Raw genomic sequence first — 26,109 nt, forward strand, 5'->3', positions numbered from 1 at the left:
CATAATAGTGACCTCTTCAAGGACAAAGAAATCAAAATGTTAAAAGTCGGTTTTCTGCTCGCAATTGTTGAAGCAATTGTTGATTGTTGCGCAAATAATCAAGCAAGTGCTAGTGAGCTTCCTTCGTCAGAGTTTTCTCAAAGGATTAAAAAGGTTACGAAAACTATTCCTACTATCCTCGTTTCAACCGAAGATAATTTATTGTTGAAATCCAGTGTCAAAGACACATCTTTAAAAAGTGACAATGCAGTTGAACTAACGAGCGGAGATTCTCACCCAATGTAATAAAATATTAAAAAAAAACGAGCTCATTGATTTAACGTGTGATTAACCTAATTTGTGCTTGAGCTTTTTAGTTAGTAGATATATGCCTAGTAATTGTAAATATCTACACATTTGTAAACTGTATGTTTTTAGCTGTTGTACAAATAATCTGTGTAAATACCCCTGTTGATATTTGTAAAAGAAATTCAAGTGGAAGGTACTTTGGCTGTGCTAAAACTCATATTGAATTGCCCACTAGTGGTCGTAGTAGGTTCCACAAAACTTTGCTGCCCAGAAGCCACCTTAATTCTGTTAATTCTAGCAAGTACTTTAAGCCGTGTAATTTTGCTAATGCATCATCAGGGAGGGAGGGTAGGTTTAAAACCCAAAATTTTTAGGGCAGTGCCGAAAGCATTCACGACCCCCTCCCCCTGGGTCGGGTTCCAGTCAACTTCCAGTCTTATCCCCCTGCATTTTCAGCTCAACAGTTAATAAAACCTTCCCGATTACAAACTCCCATCCCCACCCTTTGTTACCTCCTCTCCCTCCCCGCATACAGAATTCCTTCTTCCTCCCCTCTTCCTACTTCCTACTTCCACAGTATGCCACCCCATACCCTCCCTACTCTGCCACACACCAGCATTTTCTTGACAGACTTGAATCACCAACCCCACAATGGCAATTACCAAGTAACAGCTGTTTAAAAGATCAACTCCATTGAGCTACGATTCCCAGCCAAGCTAACGATATCCCCGTTGAAAAAAATGGTGTCGTTCCCCAGGGCTATGCTCCTCTTACTCCCTTCTGGCTCTTACAATTAATAAACAAACAACTGCTCGCTTTAGAAACCGTTTTACTTTTCCTAAGTTCCTTCTTAATAACGCTGAAAGCCTGAATTTTGACAAAGTGACTGAACTAGAGGCCCTCTCTTAATTACAAAAATTTATGCAATTACTGTAAAAAAGATCCAGGCACAGAACTCTGACCCTTTAAAAATCAATAACTGCTCCCAATTCACAAAAACTCATCCTCATTACCACCCCCTAGCAGTGCTTCCACTTTTCAATTTAAATTTTCCCTATTTTTCCTAAGATTCCCCCTAAAAGTTCTCTCTAAAATTTCCGCTCTTTAGGTTTGATTTCTCCCTATTTTTCTCCCTAGGAAAAGGGATTGCTTTGCATTACATTTCCATACACGACCCACGTGTTCCATACACGTCCCGCTCTTTACGCTAAAGTTTGACTCTTTCTCTTAACCCTACTTTTTAAAATAGTAAAAAATTGTAGCGTAAAGAGCGGGGTGTTAATGAGGAAGCAGTCATTTTCACATGCGAAGTAATTTCTGTTCGTTTCAAGTTTTAATGTCGCTCCTTACTTTCCATTAAAAAAACTTTTTTTAGGTAGTTTCAGAACGTTTTTGAATCAATGCATGTTTTGACTTTGGCTCTCCCCAGATGAATAATTAAAACGGAATTTGTATAGTTATTATTCCGGCTAAATGGCTTTCTCATAGTTTGATCGAATGATTTTGAGAAAAAAAAGGAGCGAGGCAGGAGGCCTAGTTGCCCTCCGATTTTTTGGTTACTTAGAAAGGCAACTAGAACTTTTAATTTTTTTACGAATGTTTTTATTAGTAAAAGATATATATAAACTTATAAATTAGCTTACGTAACAAACTTCTGTATTCTCATATTTTTATTACGTATATGAGGGGGTTCACCTCCTCGTCAGTACCTCGTTCTTTACACTAAAGCTTAAATTTTGTCCCAATTTCTTAAGAATGACCCCTGAATCACAAAAGCCGTGGAATAAATAGGCGAAATTACTAAAAATACTTTAGCGCAAAGAACGAGGTGTTAGGAGGAGGTGAGCCCATCGTATGTGTAAAAATTTCTGTTCATTTTAAGTTTTAATTCTGCTCCTTACTTTCAGTTGAAAAAACTTTTTCATTTTTATTTTTTCATTGTTTTTTTTAGAGGTAAATTTAAGCCATATTAAGAGATATTCTTAAAAGCTCATAATGAAAAAGCCCCGTTTCTTTAACTGGGTCTTAGACTTCAGTCCCTTTCGATGAAAAAACAAATTTTACCCCCCTCCCCCACTTTAACTTTAGTCTCTAGGACGCATTAGTCCAAGGCAATTCACACCACCGTCGGCAACTAAGGATGGAAAAAGGAACCCACTTTAGTCCTTATCATTCCAAAGGCATTTTTCAGGTATTTTTACGATAAAATATGCTTTGAATCCACTGATTTGTGTTTTAACAATCCACCCGTAACGTATTCCCTACATGGTATATAAGATCACCGTGGCAAACCAAGGATGGCGCACAATACCCTTTGGTGCCAGTCATCATTCCCAACACATTTTTTCAAGTTTTTTGTTATAAATATGTTTTATAACCACTGGTTCATGTTTTCACAAGCTATCCACAACGTGATACACCATGTCAATTTAAAACACTATGTCACGCTATGACTGGCCCTTGGGCATCCCTCATCATTCCTAAAAGATATTTCAGGTATTTCCTTGTTAAAATTCCTCTTTTAAGTCTATTGGTTCATTTATTTTGCAAGCAACCCTCAACATGATACACCATGTCAATTCATGCCACTCTGCCACACTAGGACTGGCCCCATGGCACAATTTGGCACCTTTCATAATTTCTAAGACACTTTTTAGAATTATTAATAAATTGACATTTGATTCCGCATCCCCCACTTCTACCCTCCCCCTGCTTAGAGCAGTTCCACATCTGATTTTTATGGTTCCGACTCTGATTCCAGTCCTATTCCCGACTCTACCAATTTTGGCTCTGTCAGTTCCGCTTCTTCAACTTCTGCTCCCTGCTTACAGCAGTTCCACTTCCAATACTAATGGCTCCAACCCCGATTCCAGTCCCATTCCCAGCTCCACCGATTCTGGTTCCGTCAGTTCTGGTTCTTCCCCTTCTGCCCCTCGGATTCCACGAACTCTATTTGTAATTAAAATCTAGAGAGGTTCTAGCAAAGTCATGTCTGTTACTACCAAAATATTATCAGGTGTTACTAAAATCATATATGGTATTATCAAAATCTCTTCTGATGTCGCAGTAAGTGCAGGCGAACATGTTTACTAAGCCCAAACGAACCTAAACCAAGATCGGTTCACAAAATGTTACCTAAGTAGAAAATCAGTTGAGGTGCCATACGTCACTTTAGAATTTTTAGGAGTTAAAATTTTTACAAGATTTTGTTAATAGGTTGTAGGATTTTAATAAACCACGTAAGGTATATTTATAAGACAATAAAGAATCCTCATTATGTCAAACGAGATTTCGATAATGTAATGCAAGATGTGTGATAAAATGAAACAAGATTTTAATAATACCATACAGATCTTGCTAATTCTTAATAACGTTTTATAGTACCATCCGCAATTTTGCTTAAACATTCTAATATTTGATAATAACATGCAAGATTTAGATAATACTAGTAGTAGTAGAATTAATTTATTGACCAAAGGAAATAACACAGACAGAATTAATCAGTAGCACACCAAAAGCGTTGCTTGTGAGGGTGTGTTACTAACAAAAAAGAACAAAAAAAGAGAGAGAAAAAATGAGCCGAAAGGTGAAACCTGTACCGAGAAAAACAAACTTACATAAATAATTCAGACACAGTCAAACAACATAATATCATAATCCAGAAGCCAAAAAAGAAAAAAAACAATAAACAATTATGTCCAATATTAAATCAATCAACCTCAATCTCTTTCAAAGGTATACCTACCAAGCAACCCCACACGCGGTACGGTTTTAAATTAATTAATGGGCAATTCTTTGGTACTTGGAACAAGCTCATTCCACAGCTTAGCCCCTCTATAAATAACTGAATAAGCAGTCCTACTTGAAACTAGGCGAGGAACCTCAATATTTCCACTTGTTCGAGTTCTGTGACCATGAATATTAGATCTATCCCGAAAAATTCCTGTAAAACATTCTGGAACGCACCTAAAATGGTACTTATACATAAAAACCAGTGTATAAAAATCACGTAATCTGGCTGCAGGCATTATATTGATCACACTGTACATTGACCTGACCGAATCCCGGTTCCCTATTCCACGAAGTGATCTAATGGCATTATTCTGCAGTACGCAGATTCGGCGAAGTATTGAGGGGAACGTCCCAAGTCATACAGACGAGCAATACAAAATATATGGATGAATCAGAGAAAAATATAATTACCTTATAACATTTGAAGGAAATAAATGTTTTAATTTACGGATAATCCTTTAATTCCGCGATAATATTCTACTAATAGCTTTTACATGGCACTTAAGTGATAAAATTTCGTAAATAATAATCCCAAGGTACTTAACGGCATTTGACCGTTTTTAAATTCCCTTCGGTGTAGCTATTTCCATAATCCAAGGATAATAATTTGGGGACCGTGAAAAGATAACAAAATTTGACTTATTTATATTTAGGTCAAGCCCGTTTATCTTCAACCAAAGACATGTCATAGTCATTGCAGCATTAATTGTTGAGGTAAGTTGTTGTTTAGTTGAAGCAACACACATCAATGCTGCATCATCAGCAAATAAGGGTGTAGTGATCCTGGTTCCCGATGTTGCAGGATACACTATATCCCCTATTCTAGAGGTAGCTGCAACAGCATTTGGCAGATCATTAATAAAATTCAAAAAAAGAGTAGAGCCTAACAGAGAACCCTGGGGGATACCAAATTTAACAAGACTCTCACTTGAAGAAAATCCATTAATGTGAATATACTGCTCTCTTTTATGGAGGTAATCACAAAGCAAAGCTAAAGTAGCCCCTCTTAGTCCATGAAATTCATATTTTCGAAGTAGAAATTGGTGATCAGTGTAGTAAAGGTAAACAGTGTCAAATGCCTTAATCAAGTCAAGAAACAGACCAGCTACTCTAAGCTTGTTGTCAAGAGCTAAATTGATTACCGAAGTTATATATGATAATACCATCTTTGTGGTTCTCCCCTTCCTGAAGCCAAATTGGATTGGATTTAACAGATTATGTAGTTCCAAATGATTATAAACTCTAGTTTTAATGCACTTTTCTAGCACACGAGAACTAACTAACAGCTAAGACTGAGATAGGCCGATCATTTCCAAGATCATTCTTTTTACCGCCTTTAAAAACAGGGGTAATCTTAGCAATTTTCAAGCAATCAGGAAACGTTACCAGTTTCAAGCACAAACTAATGAGGGAAGTAAAGAATATCAGCAACATAAGGAAATGCTGTTTTTAACACCTGAAGATTAAGTGAATCACTACCTGCCGATGTATTTTTCATCCCAAAGATAATTTTCTCTACTTCATCACGAGAGAAGGGTCTCATATACATAGAAATATCAATTGGAGTCTTCATAAAAAAAAACTCCCAAGGGAGGATCATCATCAGAAGATACTATACGGGAAGATAAATCTACGCCAATATTAGCAAAATGTTTGGAAACAGCATTACACATCTCTTCAGGTTTCTTCGTTGGTGGGCCATTCTGTATAACTATTTCATCGGGAATAATAGAGTTCTCTGTCAATATCACACTTTTAATTATTTTCCATGTTTTTGCAGGGTTAACACAAGTCTCGGTGAATTTATTTACGAAAATTTTTTTTTACATTTCTCAGTAATTTATTCAGGGCATTTCAATAATTTTTATAAATTCTTAAGCAAATCGGATCATTTCCATTATTTATAGAATTCTTATAAAGTTTATCTGTTTTATTAATACAGCGCAACAAGTTTGGCGACATCCATGGTTTGTTAGGATTATTTTTCCTTGATGGCGAACGAACCATTATACACGTTTTTGTCACTAACAGAATTAGTTTATCGTAAAATCTTTGAAAACTCGTATTTATATCATCCGTAAGGTCTATCAAATTATTCAAATCGACTTCTGCAATTGCCTATTTAAATTTTTGAAGGTTACTCTGGCTAAACACATTTATTGGACTCTTAGGAATTATTGGTGCTGGCTTTTGGGGAATACAGAGATCAAATCTTGTTGAAATCCCAAAATGATCGGATACGTCAGTAATAATAACTCATGGAGCTGAGAAAACAAATTTGAAAAAATATTGTCAATTAGCTTTGATAATGAGATGGTTACTCGTGTGCATATATTTATAGTTGGAAACAAAAACCATAGAACATACAAAGCTGCAAAAAATCCGTAGAAACACTTGCATCAAGCTCACTAAGGTCAATATTAAAATCCCCGAGCATCATAAATGGATGTGAACTGGTTGCTAGTTTCTACAGCCCGCTTATCCAAAAGATCCATGAAGATTGGTATGGAGCCAGATGGTTGCCTATACAATATAATAACAAATGCATCTTTAGGTTTCAGCCTAAGCTGAAGAATAAATGGTTCAAAGACCATTGCCTGGTATACTACTAAGTCATTTCTCAACAAAACCTCAATATCGCTTCGAATGTATGCACCGTTTCCTCCATGTTGCCTAAACTGTCGATTCCTATTATAAAATTTATATCCTGGTATATTTGAAAGAATGGAGTTGTGGTCATTCAGCCAGGTTTCAGTAAGACCGATAACCTGAAAACCCGAAAGATCACATACTTAATTTTAAAAATTAAACGAAGGATTTAGCTCTTGGCAATTAAGATGGAAGACATTGAGGCCTTTCGCATCTCCATACTCAGATTGTATTCCATCTTTAAACAAACATTTGGAACTAATAGATTTATAATGCCCTGCCACCCCAATGTCACAACTCCGATGCAGCTGCTCCGTAAATACACCTCCAAAATCTACATTAGAAGCTTCCAGAGCATTAAGACAGCTATTGCTCCGGAAAAAAAAACGATCATAATCAAGATCATAATTATCCATTGTCATTAAATTCAAAAATAACGTCGGTATATGGATTGAATAAAATAACCAACAGACACAAAAAAGAAAAACAAATTGAAAAACAATATAATCCACTTGAAATTACTAATAAGGAAAAGAACAGGCGATGAAAATAATGCCTGTATCCCATTCATGTATAAAGCTCAAGCTCCTAACGCAACGGCTAACAACTTAGTAATAAACAAAAACCCCAACATCATAGGTTCGCTTGAAAACTAACTTAACAAAACTTCAATGGAACCTAATCAACCAAAATACACAATTTACGGTATCAACAGACCCTTTGCATTGTACCAAATTACTTTATCTACAGTGTTATTTTTTTATACAAATAACAGAGGGTAAGGTGGGGGATACCAAGCATTCATACCCAGATGACCCGGATACCCAGGAGTTCCCTTCGCACAATACGCACACGATGCATAACATCATCACCAATAAAAACATTCTTATAAATGTTGAACTATTTTCCTTTAAGTTTTTTTCGTATTTTTCAAAAGAGAAAGTCGAACTTGTGTTTTGTTCACTTTAGTTTTAACAAACTTTTTAGAGCACTGAACAACACTAAAAGACGGCAAATTTCCTCTATCCAATGACAATCCATCCACCAACACATCCAAAATCAGAGACTCAGCATCCTCGGTAGGTACTTCATTTAAGCCCCAAAATAATAAGTTGCACATTTTATTGCAATTTTCTTCAATAAAAGATTGACTGACTACTGAATTCATTTCGTCCTTACGTTTATTAATTATCTCCGATTGGCCCTCCACAATATTCTTCAAAACCAGAAGTTCAGAATTAACTGTTATTTTCAAGCACATTATTTTTATTTTCTATCGATGTAACACGATTGGTCACTGCACATATATCAAATTTTATCTCCAAGACATTATGTTGGAGTGCCTCAATGTTTGTATTTATGGACTGCACCATTTCCAGTATTTTAATAATATTTTCAGCTTTTGTTCTCTGACAATCAGTGAGAACGCTACCATCAGAATTATTTGTCGAATTCATCACAGGGTCCGATAATTCCACTTCAATTCGGTTACGTTTACCGCTGCCTTTCTTTCCCATATTAATGGTATCAAAATAAGACTATTCGCCTGCCTCTATATGAACTATATTTCACCACGCTAGTTCCCAGCGTGCAATGTTTTAAGAAATAAATAACTTTCTTAAAACAGAAAATGCTGACCAAAAAATACAGGATGCAGGAAACTCCTTCTTATTCAATTATCAATTAAAGTTATTTCAAGCTATCACGAGTATTCACAGAGTCAAAAAAATTACATAGCATTCGATGCGTTAGGTTAAATGCAGTCAAACAAGTTCACTCATTAACTGCTGAATGAAAACTGAGATTTAGAACCCAAGAAAGGGTTCTCATAACATCTCAAATTTCTTTGATAATACAGGACAAGATTTTGAAATATTTAACAAGATTAGGTTATATTATGCTAGACTTTGATTATATTATATAAGATATTGATAATATTTGACAAGATTTTGATAATATTGATAATAGCAGACATGATTTTGTTAGTACTATGCTAACTTTCGGTAATAGGTAGTATAAGTTTGATAGCAGTATATTAGACTTTGGTAATAGCAGACAGGTTTTAATTATAGCTGAAAAAATTTGTTAATAACTCGCAATATTAAATGATTATACCTTGCAAGATTCAGTTAATAATTTGTAAGGCTGTGATATTTACAATAACAAGATGTAGGGCTGTGATATTTTCATACAAGATTCTCATTAAACCAGTCAATATTTTGATGAGGTAGTGCAAAAACTTTCATAATATCAGACAAGATTTTGATAGTATCAAGCAAAAGTTTGGTAACACATGGCAGGATTTTTAGTATTTTTGATAATGACAAGCACGATTTGATTTTACTATGTAAAGTTTGGTAGTAGCAGATACGATTTGGATGACATCATGTCAGAATTGACGATGTCAGACACGTTTCGATACTGCTACAAAAACATTTTTGTAAATAGCAGGTAGAATTTTCATAATACCGTGCACAATTTTGTTAATAACTTGCAAGATTCTCATGTAAAGTTTTTGATAATATCATAAGAGATTCCCATTATAGCATTTGGGATTTTGATGATGTAGCAAGAGATATTTTATAATTTCAAGACTGATTTTGATGATATAACACAGGATTTTGGTAATCCTTGATAATGTATTGATAGTGCCAGACACGATATTGCTACCTTCTTTCTATATTTTGATTATGAGGTCCAGCGTTAAGGTTATACAGGAAAGGATTCTCATAATAGCTCACATAACTTTGATAATGCAAGACAAGATTTTGTAAATATTTAACAAGATTTAGTAATATCATGCAGTACTTTGATATACCGTGTAAGGTTTCGACAATATTTGACAAGATTTTGATAATCTGGATAGCACTATGGATAGCACTGGATAGTACTATGTTAAACTTTCTTAATAGGTAACATGATTTTGATAGTATTATATTAGACTTTTCTAATGGCTGACACGTTTTGATTCTAGCTACAAATCTTTTGTTGATGCCATTTAGCGCTTTGATAATACCAAACAAGATTTTGCTAATTAGTTGCAAGATTTTGATTGAATTATGTATGGTTTTCATTATATGCATCGTGATTTTGATATTCTAGTGGATGATGTTTGATAATATCAGACAAGATTTTGATACTACCACGACAAGATTTAGGTAATGCCAGATAATATTCTGATGAGAACAGACACGAGTTTTCTAGAACCATTCAAAATTTTGATAATAACTTGCAAGATTTAGGTAATCCCCGGATATTGGTAGAAACGGAACTGTGGAATCTGGAGGGCAGAAGTGGTGAAACCAGAAGTGACGGAACCACAACTAGTGGAACCGGGGGCTTAAACTGGAAATGATGGAGCTTAGGGCGGAGTCGGTGAAATCAAAATCGTGTAATTGGGGGAGAGGAGGAGAGGAAGAATTGGAACCGACGTAACCGAAACCGGTGGAACCAGGACTGAGACTGAAACCTGAGCTGGAGCCAACAGAAATGGAAGTGGAATTGCTGTAAGGAGACAGAATTGGGGTAAACAAAATGGGATATCACTTTATTAAAGAAAAGCTAAAGAATGTCTTAGGAATGATAAAGGATGTCATAGTGTGCCAGAGGATCAATCATAGTGTTGCTCAGTGGTGTGAATTGACATGGTGTTTCAAGTTGAGGATGGCTTGCAAAGAGACAAGCCAATGGACTTAAAGCACAATTTTTTAACATGAAAATATTGGGGAAATCTCTTAGGAATCATGAAGGACGCCAAAGGGACAGTTACAGTGTGGCATGGTGGTGTGAATTGACTTGGTTTATCATTTTTAGGGTTGCTTGTGAAAACACAAACCAATGAATACAAAGCCTATTTTTAACAGGAAAATACAAGAAAATGTCTTAGGAATGATAAAGTATACCAGAGGATGTTGTTTGCTATTCATAGTTAGCCGAGGTGGCATGAATCCATGGAGGCATCACTTTGGGGGTGGATTGCTAAAACACAAATCAATGGGTATAAAGAATATTTTTATCATGAGAATATATGAAAATACCTTTAAAATTACGAGGATGCCAGAAAGTTTCATCTGCCATCCATAGTTTGTCATGGTTGCGTGAATCGTCTTGGAGTAACGCGCTATTCAGCTTAAAGTTAAAGCGCGGGGTGTTAAAAGAAGTTTTTGGTCGATGGGGACTGAAGTCCAACACCCTGTTGAAGATACGGGGAATTTTTGTCAAAAGCACTCCAAAATATTTCTTAATGTGGCTTAATTTTACTCTAATGAGATTGTGCGAAATGTGAAAATAAACTATTAGTCAAATGTTCGCTTGTTAACCAGGAATACGTAGTCTTGGCTCAAAGAAACAAGGTATTTTTATTTAAGCATCTCAAAAAATATATCTTAATTTGGCTTAAATTTACCTCTAATAAGTCATCTCTTGGGTGTTTGCATCGAAAGCCCTCCAAAATATCTCTTAATATGGCTTAAATTTACTTCTAACGGGATTATGCGAAACCTAAAAAAAATCATTATTAAATTTTGTGCTTTTCAACCAGGATTGGTTAGTCTTGGCACAAAAAACGGGGTATTTTTATTAAGATCTGTCAGAAATATCTCTTAATTTCGTTTGAATTTGCCTCTAATAAAAACCCCCCACCTGGAATTAAATAACTTGTCTTGTGCCAACCATTGAATTTATCTCCAATAAGTCACCTCGTTGACGTTCATATTAAACGTTTACAAAACGTAACGTTTTTTTCCTCTGGATCATGATATTATGTTGTTTGACTGTGTCTGAATTATTTATGTAAGTTTTTTTTCTCGGTACACTGTTTCACCTTTCGGCTCATTTTTTTTCTCTTTTTTTGTTCTTTTTTGTTAGTAACACACCCTCACAAGCAACGCTTTTCGTGTGCTACCGATGGATTCTGTCTGTGTTATTTCCTTTGGTCAATAAATTAATACTACTACTACTAGTATTATCTAAATCTTGCATGTTATAATCAAATATTAGAATGTTTAAGCAAAATTGCGGATGGTACTATAAAACGTTATTACAAAACAAGAGAAATATATGGTTATATTACTTGCGACAATGGCAATTACAACTGGTAAAAATTGAAAGTGAAGAACAAAGAAATATCCGATTAGAAGAAATATGCGTTTAGAAGATAATCAGCAGCAAGATACAGTTAGAATACTTGCATCAGCGACAATAACAACAAGTCAAAATTGAAAGTGAAGAACAAAGAAATATCCGGTTAGAAGAAATATACGTTTAGAAGATAATCAGCAACAACATACAGTCAGAATACTTGCATCACCGACAATTACAACAAGTCAAAATTTAAAATGAGTAACAAAGAAATATCCGGTTAGAAGAAATATGCGTTTAGAAGATAATCAGCAGCAAGATACAGTTAGAATACTTGCATCAGCGACAATAACAAGTCAAAATTGAAAGTGAAGAACAAATAAATATCCGGTTAGAAGAAATATGCGTTTAGAAGATAATCTGCAGCAAGATAGAGTTACAATACTTGCATCAGCGACCAATTGCCCTTCCTGTGCTCCTTGAGAAGAAGTCCATCAAAATGATCCAAATAAGGGGGATAGAGCACAACCATGCTTAACTCCTAATTTAATACAAAACCAGTTGCTAACCTCATTTCCTACTTTAACCGAAGCAGTATTATTCTCGTACGTAACACAAATTACTTTAATGTATTTTTCTGGTATACCATACGAGGATAAGACCTTTGCTAACGCTCTTTTATCAACAGAATCGAAAGCTTGCTCATAATTGATATAACTGAGACCCAAAGGTGTTTTGACACCTAAAAGTGAACCTTATTAACCTAAGAGTGAAAACTTGGTGGACACATCCTCTACCTTTTCTAAAACCGCACTGTTCTTCCCTCAAAACCTTGTCTACAGCCTCTCTCAGTCTAAAAAGTATCATATTACACAGTAATTTGCTACGTACAGATACCGGACTAATACCACGATAATTACGACACTCAATCTTGTCACCTTGCTTATACAGTACTTTAATTAATGTTTTCCTAAAATCATTAGGTACTTCCCCTTTTTCAAAAATCATGTTCATAATCTTAAGTAGCTTATTCCTAACCTCAGAGCCACCATATTTAAGAAACTCATTTATCACACTATCAGCACCTGGAGCCTCATTATTTTCTAATCCTTTTAGACTGCCACTAATTCATCCTCACTAAACAAATCTTCCTTCACATCCAAGGTATCACAAACCTCTTATCTTTCATCTATATGTTTTCCTGCAACTGTATCTCGGTTTAGCACAGTCTCAAAATGTTTCACCCATCTTTCTTTAACTTTTTCCTTATCACTTGGCCCCATTTCTATCTTTAACTGGAACTAGTCCGGATTGACTACTCCCTTTAAATTTGTTAACATGCCAGTATAATATATTACTATTATGCCGTCTTGCCACATCTTCCAGATCCTCAGCAATTTTATCCATGAGCTCCACTTCACATCTTCTTAGTTCATATTTTAATGTTTTCTCCACTTTCTTTACATTGCTTTAGTTTTCATACGATCTATCACTCAGATAATTCTTGTACAAACCTTTTCTACTCTCTATTAAACCTAAAGCTTTTTCACTAATATTCCTATTTGCAGTCCTAGCACTCTTCCCTAAGACACCAACAGCAACTTCACAAATTATTTTTCTAAAATTATTCCATCCATCTTCCACATTGTCAAATTTTTAACTCTCAAGTTTAGTATTCAACTGCTCCTTGAAGTTTTTTCTCAGATTTTCATCCTGGAGTGTACCATAACCATCATAACCAATAACTTTCCGGGAGGTAGTTACCCTTCCGAAATTTCAGCTTTAAATTAACCTTAGATACTACTAGATGGTGATCTTTACTTTTAACACCAAACACCATATTGGTTATAACTGGGTTGTTATACCTACAAAATTACAAAAATCTACAGCCAACACTGTTTTCTTTTCCTACACCAAATTTACCTAGGCTAGGATACCATCTATCTCTATTTCTACCAACATGGGCATTAAAATCTCCTAGCAAAAACACCATATTTCCACCTCGTACCCTGTCTATTTGCTCCTGTAACTGTAAGTAAAATTCATCTGAGTCACTAGTATCTCCATCAGTTGGTTCAACAGGGGTATATACTGCTATAACTGATACCCTGAACTTTTTAGTCATAAAAGGAGCAATTAGTATTCTATTATTAATACTTTCCCAACCTAAACAAGACTTAGCAGCTTCCTTATTCATCATGAGCCTAACTCCCTGTCTATGTACCCCATCCTTCCTGCCTGAGTAAACAAATACTATGTCACCTAATTTCATGCTTCCTACCCCTGGGATATGTGTTTCTGAAACTCTTAATAAATCCAGTTCAAACCGTCTGAATTTGTGAGTCAAAATGTCGATGCAATAGTAAATTTTTAACGTCGTAGCATTTCAAGTTCCAATTTTCATGTTCTTTAAACCTTTGAAATTATTTGGCCTCCGGGATACCAGTGCAGGACAGGGACCAACATATTTTCTCAAGTCGACACGGAAGCGCTTAAGCCGGCTTAGAAACGGACAGCAAGAAGTCCCTGGGACATCCAGTAAGTTGGAGACTATGTTCAATCCTGGGCCAACCTTGGTCACAACATGGTTTTCAGCACTTGGCGATGCTCTTCCATCAACAAGAGTCGAAATCCTGCACAAACAGTTCCAAGCCTATTACCTCCGACTCATTATATATTCATACCCACAAATATTATGCTACAACGGGAGGCAACCCATTGTAAATAAATTAGCTAGGAAGAGGTTTTTCAGCCGGCAAACGCCCATCAAAACCAATCAAGCCAGGAAGAATATTAAATAATCAGAATCCCGTGCGAGCGCTGTGTTGTTTCCTAGGCTATAATTTCCTCAAGGGGCGCCACTCCTCAACAGGAAAAAGTTGACCGCAAGATTCCCAGTCTTGCAGGTACCCCGACCGGGTCGGGGCAGCCCATTACAGAGGCCGTTGTCCAAAAATCTGGATCTTACGCCCTGCCGCAGTTGTTCTCCTATAGAGGATCCTCCCACGATTGTGTTCTGCATAACCATGCAATTTAACCCTTTACTGGGGGAAGGTTTGTAACTCATGTGACGTATTGACACGCCCGTGGGCCCTGTTTAGTGTACATTTGAGGAGCCTACTTCCTCCTCCACCTGTATTTATGACCCCAGGAGAGGGTGCCCCAGTTTCTATTATGGACCCCCAGGGACAAGGTCCTTCTTGGTTTTTGCCTCCTATGGAGGTACTCTACATATCTGTAGGGCAATCTCCTATCTGTTGTCTTCACCAATACCTATCATGATTTTCTAATAGCTAACTAACTCATGCAACTAATAAATTTTGCAGTAAATTGCAACTTTACTTTCAATTTAGACTATAAAGTAAAGTAAGAAGATAACACATACAAGCTCTGTTGTCCTCTGCTAAGACCTAGCATGCAAACTGATCATTAACTAACTAATGCAACTAATTAATAGCTCTAATAAATTGCAACTTTTCTTTTAATTTATACCCTAAAATAAAAAAAAATAAAACACAAAAAAGTTCTATTGTCCTCTACCAAAACCTAGCATGTTAACTAATAATTAACTAATAAATAGCCAATTTGGCCAGATTGAAACACCTCACAAGCCATATCTTATAAAAAACACCTTAGAGAATTTAAATTAAAAAGAATACTTATTAGAAACAATGCTAGTAATACAGAAGTAGACATAAATAGCCAATTTGGCTTGCTTGTAACATCTCACAAGCCACACCTTACAGAAAACACCTTTGAGAATGTAAATTAAGAAGAAAACTTAACAGAATTAATGCTAATAATGGAGAAGTAGACTTAAATAGCAAATTTGGCCTGTTTGAAATATCTCACAAGCTACACCTTATAGAAAACACCTTAAAGAATTTAAATTAAGAAGAATACTTATTAGAAATAATGCTATAAATATAGAAGTAGACCTAAATAGACAATTTGGCCTGTTTGAAACATCTTACAAGCCACACCTTATAGAAAACACCTTAGAAAATTTCAATTAAGAAGAATACTTATTAGAAACAATGCTAGTAATACAGAAATAGACCTAAATAGCCAATTTGGCCTGTTTGAAACATCTCACAAGCCACACCTTATAGAAAACACCTTAGGGAATTTAAATAAAGAAGAATACTTATTAGAAACAATGCTAGTAATACAGAAATAGACCTAAATAGCCAATTTGGTCTGTTTGAAACATCTCACAAGCCACACCTTATAGAAAACACCAAAGACAATTTAAGTACAGAAGAATGCTTATTAGAAACAATGCTAGTAATACAGAAGTATCTATTTACTAGCATGATGTTTGAAATATCTCACAAGCCACACCTTATAGAAAACAGCTTAGGGAATTTAAATTAAGAAAAATAATTAGCCTATTAGAAACAATGCTAGTAAAACAGAAGTAGACCAAAATAGCCAATTTGGCATGTTTGAAACATCTCAAAAGCCACACCTTATAGAAAACACCTTAGAGAATTTAAATTAAGAAGAAACCTTATTAGAAGCAATACTAGCAATACAGAAGTAGACCTAAATAGTCAATTTGGCCTGTTTGAAACATCTCACAAGCCACACCTTATAGAAAACACCTTGGAGAATCAACTTGTTGTCTTGAGACGGTCAGCCGACATTGAGGTTCGCAAAATGATTTTTGACATGTCGAATCCTATTAAGATCTTTTCAAAATAAATTTTTATTATTCAGCCAAGAATATTTTTGAGACGAAAAAAAAAAACAAAAAAAAAAACAAGGACTCTTTAATCCAAGATTTATAATTTTGGTCACTGGATACTATGATACCAAGAAGAAAACAAATCCTACAAAATGGATGAGTCTTTTATGAAATAACAGTAAGATAGAATTCAGTTCACTCCCGAGTTTTTTAACTCAATTTTTAAGCTGATTTGACACCTCATGACTTTAAGAAAAACGAATAACGAATATATACACTCTTTTTGAACGAACAATCGTGTATTTATCTAAAACATCTTTTTGTTAGAATTGTATATCTAATTAATATTTTCCCCGGGGTGGTTAGGCATCAAGCCTAGCCTGAAGCAATGACTTCAGGTTACCATGGCTCAGGAACCACGAACCATGTATCATGGTTCAAGACAGGAGAATTCATGTTTTAGAGAGGTAAGTCACCTCACTTGCATTTTATTCTCGTTGATTTGCTGGTCATCACGTGTCACACTGGCCGATACAAAGTCGATTTAACGTTACCACTGAACTAAGGAACGATCTGGTGCTATCTGGTGTCTAGTAGGTTTTTAGCTGGATGAATAGGTCATCAAAGTATTTAAAATAATCTTTAAATCTCATGGCAGGTTTTTTGTGTGTGTGTGGGGGGGGGGGGTTACTATAAACTTTGAGCTTTTCATTGTGATCTAAAAGTTCCCTTGTGTTTGAGCTGAATGAATATTGAGTTCAGAAGGGTTAGTGTTGCATCGAGTTGATGTAAATTAGGGCTGAGCTAAACTATGGTTGAATTCAATAGTAGTTGAATTGCATGAGGGTTGAGTAAAATGAGTTTGAATTATGTGAGGGTTTAATTGTATGGAGTTTGACGCAAGTCATAAAAAAGGATTTAACCGAAATTTAAACTTCATTTGAGGAAGCAAATAGTGAAACTAAAAATGTGTTGGATTGGAAAAGTGGTTTGCCTAGCCTGATTGACCTCAGGTGGCTCGGTACTACAGCAAGTCGCTAGTGGTCGCAATAGCAGTATCTGAATATTCTTTGAATTAGTTGTAAAGTTACTTTGATTTTCAAATATCATTCTTTGAAGGAAATTATCAGCTGTTTGAAAAAATTTTCTATACTTTTGATTTTTTTAGTCTTTTTCTGATGCATATTAAGGGAAATAATTTTATACAAAAACGTAGACTTGAAGCTTTAATTATTAATCATAACTATTTTATTTTAAAAGTTCAATAAAAAAAATTAAAAGCGTTTATTTGTTGATTTACCTTTAATTAAAATTTAAAATGAGCTCGTACATTCAATAGAAATGACAAATCACTCAGTAGTATATTTTTATAAAGAAAAGAAAAAGAAAGTGTTCCTAAGACAATACCTTTTAAATTTTTGTTAACTGCTTGCAGTTTAATCTTTCTCTAGCTTACAATGAAACCGCTGTTTCAAAAAAGATAAAATTCCTTTTAAAGATCAAATTTTAATAAAGAGTTTGTAAGTTTTTTTAAGTCATTCCATCTGTCACACAAATGACAGTTGATAAGAAAGTTATCATCTAAAATCACATAAAAATATTCAGTTCTTCAGTAGTTGATTTCTCTAATTGAAAATGCTAAAAATATTTTTCTACTTCTTTCTGATAGGCTCCGTTTTGTCCAGCGATATCACTATATTGGATGATTTTGAATATTTAAATGAGTCTAAAAGGATATGGGATGACAATGGTGACTGGTATCTTGCTAAAATTATCCCTGGTAGTGAACTTCCTGAAGAAAAGACTAGGGTTTTAGCCTTTAATGATACAGAGCCCGAAAATATAACGCAATATTTATGCACAAATGAAATTTTCGAAGGAAATTTTGAAATATCTTTGGAGATAGAAGCTCTTGTACAAAGTAGTCTCTCTGACCCTGTGAATAGACTGTCTGTTGAGGCTAAGAACAATCTGAATGGAAGCTTTGAAACACTTCATTTCTTTGAAAACACAAGACTTGCTTGGAAAAACCTGACAGTGGATTTGGTGAAAAATATTTCTGCTTTGGAGTTTTCTGTAAGCTTTTACTTATGTTAATTAGAAAAATCTTTTCCACAAAAAGCTTTTCAAGGGAAGTTAAAAGTGCATTTGAAACCAATAACAAGCAGAAAAAAAGTCATTTTAATGCGTCAAACTAAGAAATAACATATATTCGTAGCAGCAAATCAATGAAAGTTAAAACAGACGGAATACCGCTTCAAACTTAGACGAATAGACATTATCAAAAATAAGCGTGGTGCTCCCGTCTCTATGAACTACTAAATTTATTGTTTTCATTTGTGCTTTATTGAGAACAAGGCTTATTTTGCACCGCTATTCTATTTCATCAAAAAAAAGTAATATGAAACTGCTGAAAGTTTAGTGATTTTTGTAAATATTGAGTCGTTCTAACCTCATTATTTAAAATGCTATTAAAGTTGATCAATTATGTAAGGTATTATAAAAATTGTGCCTGGTATTATCAAAGTGTTGATTGGTGTTGCCGAAATCGTACCTAGAATTATCTAAATCTTGCCTGGTATAATACCCTTTGCTTTAAAAATCTTAAATAGTTTCGGCAAAATATTACCTGGTAACATTAAAATATTGCCTAGTATTATCAAAATCTTTCCTGATATTACCAAAATCTTGCCTAGCATTGTCAAAATCTTCCCTATTATTAAAAAATCTTGCCAGGTATTATCAAAATCTTGCATAGTATTTTCAAGGTCTTACCCGATACTGATCTCGTCTGTACTACGAAAATCTTGCCTGGTATTATCAAATTCTTGCGTTGTTTTACCAAATCTTATTTGTTATTATCATAATGTTCCTTTATTTAATCAAATTTTGTCAAGTAGTGTCAAAAACTTGCCTGATATTCCAAATATCAGCCTAATATTATTACAATACTGCCTAACATTCCCATAATCTTGCCTCATATTATGAAAACATAGCCCAATATTATAAAAATCTAGTCTGTTATCATCAAAAGCCTTTTTGACATAATGAAAATTTTATTTTATATTAATTAAATCTTTCATCAACAAGTTATCATAACTGATAGAATAATCACAGTTTTTCAACCTGTTAACCCTTTTTGTTTCTTGTGTTAAACTACTCTATAATATTTTAAACTTACAGTTTTAAATCATGCGGACTGTGTTTGTTAGTACGCAAAGCAGGTATGTCTTACACAAGACGTAAAAAAGCAAAATTCAAAACGCACAAACAAGCAACTTAACTCCCTTATGGTATTATTCAGATCAGCTTTTACATTCATCCCATACAATTCATTATGACCAAACACTTCTTGAAATATAAGCTATCAAAAGTCACTTTTAATGCTTGGTAAACTCGGTAAACTAGTTTTGTAGGAGTTTCTAACTCCTTACCGCCTAGACAAACTTGTCTTTTGGGTCTTAAAAGCTTGTTCTTTAACCCTAGGACCCTAAACAGGGGCACCAAGAAACCTTACGTCCTTGGGCTATTCTGGTCTGCACTCTAGGCGCAATAACGATCGGTGTTTACTACAAAATGGTTTCCACCATGAGATAAAGCGGTGAGAATTTTTGCGGCAGTTACTGAGTGGACAGAACCGGCAGTTTTTCCTTTTACCCTTCCCTGAGACTGTTGTTTGGCGAGCACGATTCACCTTAGAATGTCTCCAATTGTTTTTCAAATGACAAACCAGGCGTTTCATTTATGTTTTCGGACGTGTGGCTTTACCAGCTTTTCATACAAAGTCATCACAAAGCGACGTCACTGGCAAAGTCTTGTCAAAGTTTTGGCAAAGTTTTGCGTAAATGATGAACGAGTTGATAAAAGGTGTATTCATCATGCCATACACCTGACATATCGGCCACCACCTTGTCATTGAACTCGTGCTCATGCCTAAATATGTTTGATTAAAGGAGTCAACGCCCCCCCTAGTTTGACTATAAAACTCAATTGAGACGGGCTTTTTGAAAAGCTTTGATGGAAAATATCCATCGTGACAAGTTCATATAAAAGGACTACTTTGCCCTGCGTTGGGCAGTAGGATCCATCCTGTAGCATCACTTATTCTCAGTCGTCACAATGGACGTAGATTGGATCGGACGAGAAAGTTTTGAGCCGAAAGCACGCCCAACATCAAAAATGTCCTGCTTTTACGCAGTAAGATCTATTTACAAACTATGGTAAAGTTGTGTTATGTGTGACTTTTCCCCCTCATGTTATAGAGGCATTCTATCCCTGGTTGCATGTTCATTGGACCTTTTGACTATGTTGAACAGAATTGCTGTCTCAAGATTTTTATCAGATATGCTGGAGATTATGAAAAGGGTAGCGAAAATCGCAAGAAGGGTGATGGAAGCCTTTCGGTCACTGTGCTATTAAAAAGAGCATTTAAAAAGAGGTAGAGAATTGTCTCTGATGATTTTGGTGGTGCTGTTGGTAAATGTTTACTTCCGTTCCAAGTGCTCTGAAGTGTATAATACTGCATATAGCAGGATTCTGCTGATTACATTTTGTTTCTTTGTCATTATTAGAGAAGCGCATCCATTTCTTAGGTTTCTAAATTCCCTTCCAATGACACTAAAAATGCGTAAATTGGGCTTGCTTACAGATAATATTACCTATAGAGCGAAACGTTTTAGTCCATATGAGCCCACGGGCAGCAGTCAACAAAGAGTGATAAAACTAAAAAAAAGAAAAAAACCCTCGAACCAGGTTAATTAAATAGAAATATAGAATACAGATCACGCCCCGCTGCCCGAGGACTCATGGACTAATACGCTTCGCTCTATAGGTAATGTTACGTGTAAGCAAGCCCATTTTACGCACTTTTTAGTTTGACCTATGTAGGAGGAGGGTCAACCAGATATGGAAGTGGTTTTCTAATAATAACAAAGAAACAACATGCGGTCACCAGAATCTTGCTATATGCAGTGCTATGCACTTTAGAGCACTTGGAACGAAAGTAAACCTTAACCGTGCTGTTAGTTACTTGGGTCGTATATCCATCAACAACAAAAGTTTACTAACCTGTTTGAGCCACTGACTACGAGTAAATCTGTAAACTATATTCGAAGATACTATAAATCAATGAAAAAACAATATAAGATGCGTAGTTACGATATTATGTGTATGTTTTGTTGCTTGCTTAAATGCAATTGTGTTTATATATAAAAGCTGTCTATAAAAATAGAGTACAAGATGAAAGAGTATATTTAATTTTAGTTATGCCTAGCAGCAAGATATGTTGACAGTCCACGAAAAAAAGGCATATACCTTTCACGATTTAAGGCAACCCTTCTTGGTACAGTTACTCAACCCACGGAACAGCCAACATCAGAAACACCATTGGTAACGGAATTTAATGTAACAACGTCATTTTTTTCAACAGGAATGACGCCTAGCATTGAGAGTACGGCACTGAAGACAACAATAGGAAGCTCAAGAACAACATATTCCTCGGCTGAAACAACTGGTAAGTCTCCAAGATTTTATAAAAGAACAAACAGACACGAGATACCTTAGGATTCCAAGAGATAAATCGAACAACCAAGACCAAACACTAAAACCTCTCTGTTGTCAATGGTTGGTTAACACAATAAAAGGACACTGCCCTTGAGGCAAGGGGGTTCATGCTAGTTACCGAAATATACTTAATAGACCTTTTAAAGTTTCCAAGGAAAATGACTATAACAAAATTTTGATTCGGTGGGCTATCATATAGTTTACAGTGTTATGGGTAGCAGAAATAGCCACTTGGGCGAGATTAGATATACCTCAACATTTTAGATCCTCTTCCCCCTTATATTAAACGAAAGTTTTAATTGATACCATAACCAATTTCCAATGTGTTTCAAATACACCCTTTTTTATAACTTATGGCAGATAAACCGTAGGTCATTTTTGTAATCTGGTACCACATAGCGTCTTTTAATTTACCTTACTACTTGGACGAAACTATATTCTAATTATCAAAGGGGTCTATAGTACAAAATGCTTAAGTGAATCACAGACCTGACGCTTTTGGCCACACCTGCCCAAAACAAATTTGAAGTTTCTTGTCCGTTCTTCATTCTTCAACCCATTCTGAAAACTTATTCTCCATCTCCATCTGAGAGCCTAGATGCACTAAGCGTCTTTTGAATTAGTTTTAGCTTCTTCTCTTAGTCAGGATTTATTATTTACACGCCCCGCCCCATTCCCATAATACTTGAAAGTTTCAACTTGATTATCTAGGCCGTTGTCGAGATTTTACACATAAATTGTACCCCGTTGTTATAAATTATGCCACGTTACATAAAATGTTCTTATGGAACGGGTGGTTATATGAACTTTGGGGGAGGGGAGCATCAAACGATTAACAATTGAAACGTCTAGTTCCCTTTTTAAGAGCCAATGATCGGGGGTCAACTAGACCCCCAACGTCCTCTTTTCCCCAAATGTATCTGTTCAAATTTCTGAGATATTACTTTTGTTCAAAATAGACCAAAGATTGTGTAACAAAAACATTGAGGTTGATATAACAGCATAAATTGTGGCAGCAATTGATTTAAGCTATGCCCCGGGGACATAAAACGTTTTTATGAAAGTTGGTTGCATGAGGTTCGAAGGAAGCTCATTCCTTTTGCGTTACATGTCGCAAGGGACATGTTTTCTCATAAATTGGTTGAAAAATTGACATGAATTGGTCAAAAGCTATAGAAGAATAACCTAAAATAACAAGGACAGAGTCCCACTTCATCCAACTCAACTCCATGGCAAAGTTATGCAAATTCTGTGTTTTTAGTTCACGTTTCAGTATTTCCTTTGACTGGATACGTCCATTTCTGAGACAAATCACATGACCAATTACTAGGAGATGATTTAAGCCTGAATAAATGATCACATCAGAACAGCTTTGACTTAAATAACTGTCCCACGAAGACGTTGTCAATTAGGGTAGAAGAATGACCAGAAATTCGGATAGTTACACAAGTTATATCATTTGAAACCATATAATTAAGAAAATCCAAATTATCACCTGAAAGCTCTAAAAGATTATAGTTAATGTACCCCATACAAAAAAAGTCTGTTCTTGTAGACGAACCCAGCCTCATCAACTCATCAAAGCCTGTGACAAACTCATCCAAGCGAGCACTGGGCGGCTTATACACCATACTAACTAAAATAAAATTTCTTTCAATTTCCAATTCTAAACAAAAACTTTCAAACTTACCTTCTATCCAAACATCTAAATCGTCCCATATCCTATACCTCCTATTGTTCTTAATCAAGAATCCCAGGCCTCCTCGGTTCATAGCTGATCGATTCCTCACCTCAAAATTATATCCTGGAAAATAATAGGCCAAGAAAGGTTGGTCTGCACTCAAAAAACAATTTCACGAACACCCATAATATCAAATTTTGAAGAAGATATCTCAATTAAATGCAGAACATCTAAATACCCTGTAGTAAGGTGGCAATTCCACAAGCAAAGACACAGCGACATGTCTGAACTAACTTGTGACGGCAATATGTAAGAACTTTCGTGAAGAGGCTTTGAATCAATAATAGGCAAATCATCAAGTCCAATTTGCGCCTTCAAATGATCTTTAATGCGAATTGCAATAGACATAAATCAACTCAACGAACAAAAATCATTCATCATAAATAAAAAAGTAAAGTAACTTTCTTTCCCGCGATAAAAATAAACAAAAATTAATAGGACATAAATACTAAAGCCACTAAATAATAGAAAAAAAAACTAATACAAATAAACACAGATGAACAAATATTATTAAAAGCTATAGGTTGTCAACATGCAAATGGATGCGTATTGGGTGGACATCGCCTTGTTCACGTTTGTAAATATAGCCACGATCAGTCCAGACGTTTCTTACACCATATTTGCCTCTCGCAACTTCGAGAATCACTTTTCTCATTTTTGTGAGATATTCAGTGACGAATACACCCGATTTTGCCAGCTTTGGTTTTGCTTTAAAATTAGTATTTATATTTATATAAAAATTAGTTGTCTGTGTGTGTGTCGAGTGACGTCATGTCATCAGGTCGCCATGTCGTCATTATGACGATGACGTCATTAAAGGTATTTAAGACATTGGTTCACGGAAAAATTTTTAACTGTAAAATGACTGAAGAACCTACAATGTCAAAAGCCGAGGAAGCTGCTCAAAGAGTCTATGCCAAAAAACTTGCTGCTGATAGAGAAAGTAAGAAAAGAAAGCGTGCCGAGGAATCATAAGAGCAACGCGAAACCAGACTTGCTGCTAAAAGAGAAAGTGAAAAAAGAAGGCTAAAAGTATTTAAGAAAATCGTTCAAAGACAAATTTTTAATTGTAAGAAGATCGTGGACGGAAAAATGTTTAATTGTAAAATGACTGAAGAACCTACAATGGCAACAGCCGAGGAAGTTGCTCAAAGAGTCTGTGCCAAAAAACTTGCTGCTGATAGAAAAAGTAAGAAAAGAAAGCGTGCCAAGGAATCACAAGAGCAACGCGAAACCAGACTTGCCGCTAAAAGAGAAAGCGAAAAAAGAAGGCTAAAAGTATTTAAGAAAATCGTTCAAAGACAAATTTTTAATTGTAAGAAGATCTTGGACGGAAAAATGTTTAATTGTAAAATGACTGAAGAATCTACAATGGCAACAGCCGAGGAAGCTGCTCAAAGAGTCTATGCCAAAAAACTTGTGGCTGATAGAGAAAGTAAGAAAAGAAAGCGCGCCGAGGAATCACAAGAAAAGCAAGAAAACAGGCTTGCGGCTAAAGAACGCAAAACCGCGCAGTTAGATGAAAATCCACCTGGACAGCGAGAGTCAAAACATATCAAAACTGAAAATGATAGCGATCATGATTGGGTTCGGGATTTTGACTTGGATAAGGTCATCAATGCCTACCAGATTTTAGTTAAAAAAGCAAAGGTTTGGCGATGTGTATTTCATAGTAACGCTGAAAAATAAAGAAGAAAAAGAAAACTGAAAAAAGAAAAAAGGTAAAAAACTAAAAAAAACTAAAAAGAAAAAACACTCAAACAGAAATTACAGACCAGGACACAAATGACGACCGGGACAGAGGGAATATAAATGACTTACGGGGACACTCAAAAGAAATTACAGACTGGGATACCGGGACACAAATGACGACCGGAACACAGGGAATATAAATGACGACCAGGACACAGGTATTTAAGAATGTCGTTCAAAGACAAATTTTTAATTGTAAGAAGATCGTTGAAAGAGAATTTTCTAATTGTAAAATGACTGAAGAACCTACAATGGCAACACCCGAGGAAGCTGCTCATAACAAATGTATTCAAGCCGAAGTAGCTGAGTTGGTAAAGCGTTATGTTTCAGGTTCTAGGTCCGAGAGGCTCCAGGTTTGAACCTTGGCTTTAGCATTAATACAAAAGAAGAAAAAAAACTAAAAAAGGTAAAAACTACAAAAAAACTAAAAAGAAAACACTAAAAAAACTAAAAAACTAAAATTAAACAAAAAAAGGTAAAAAACTAAAAACTTAAAAAGAAAAAAAAACTAAAAAAACTAAAAAAAGATAAAAACTACGGAAAAAAAATAAAAAGA

The 26,109-nt window shown here is 35.3% G+C and overlaps 1 protein-coding gene across 1 annotated transcript in view; it reads left to right on the top strand.

Annotated features, from left to right (window-relative positions):
* The first annotated feature begins 18,096 nt into the window (after positions 1 to 18,096).
* The window catches only part of LOC136034796 (uncharacterized), a 50,698-nt gene continuing 42,685 nt past the window's right edge, over positions 18,097 to 26,109 (top strand). Inside the window, exons 1-2 of the mRNA XM_065716211.1 lie at positions 18,097 to 18,574; positions 21,761 to 22,010. Coding sequence (XP_065572283.1) covers positions 18,134 to 18,574; positions 21,761 to 22,010 — 691 coding nt within the window. The 5' untranslated portion in view covers positions 18,097 to 18,133. The remainder of the gene's footprint in view (positions 18,575 to 21,760; positions 22,011 to 26,109) is intronic.

The sequence above is a fragment of the Artemia franciscana genome, chromosome 13 (genome assembly GCF_032884065.1).
Source record: "Artemia franciscana chromosome 13, ASM3288406v1, whole genome shotgun sequence".
Classification (NCBI taxonomy): domain Eukaryota; kingdom Metazoa; phylum Arthropoda; class Branchiopoda; order Anostraca; family Artemiidae; genus Artemia; species Artemia franciscana.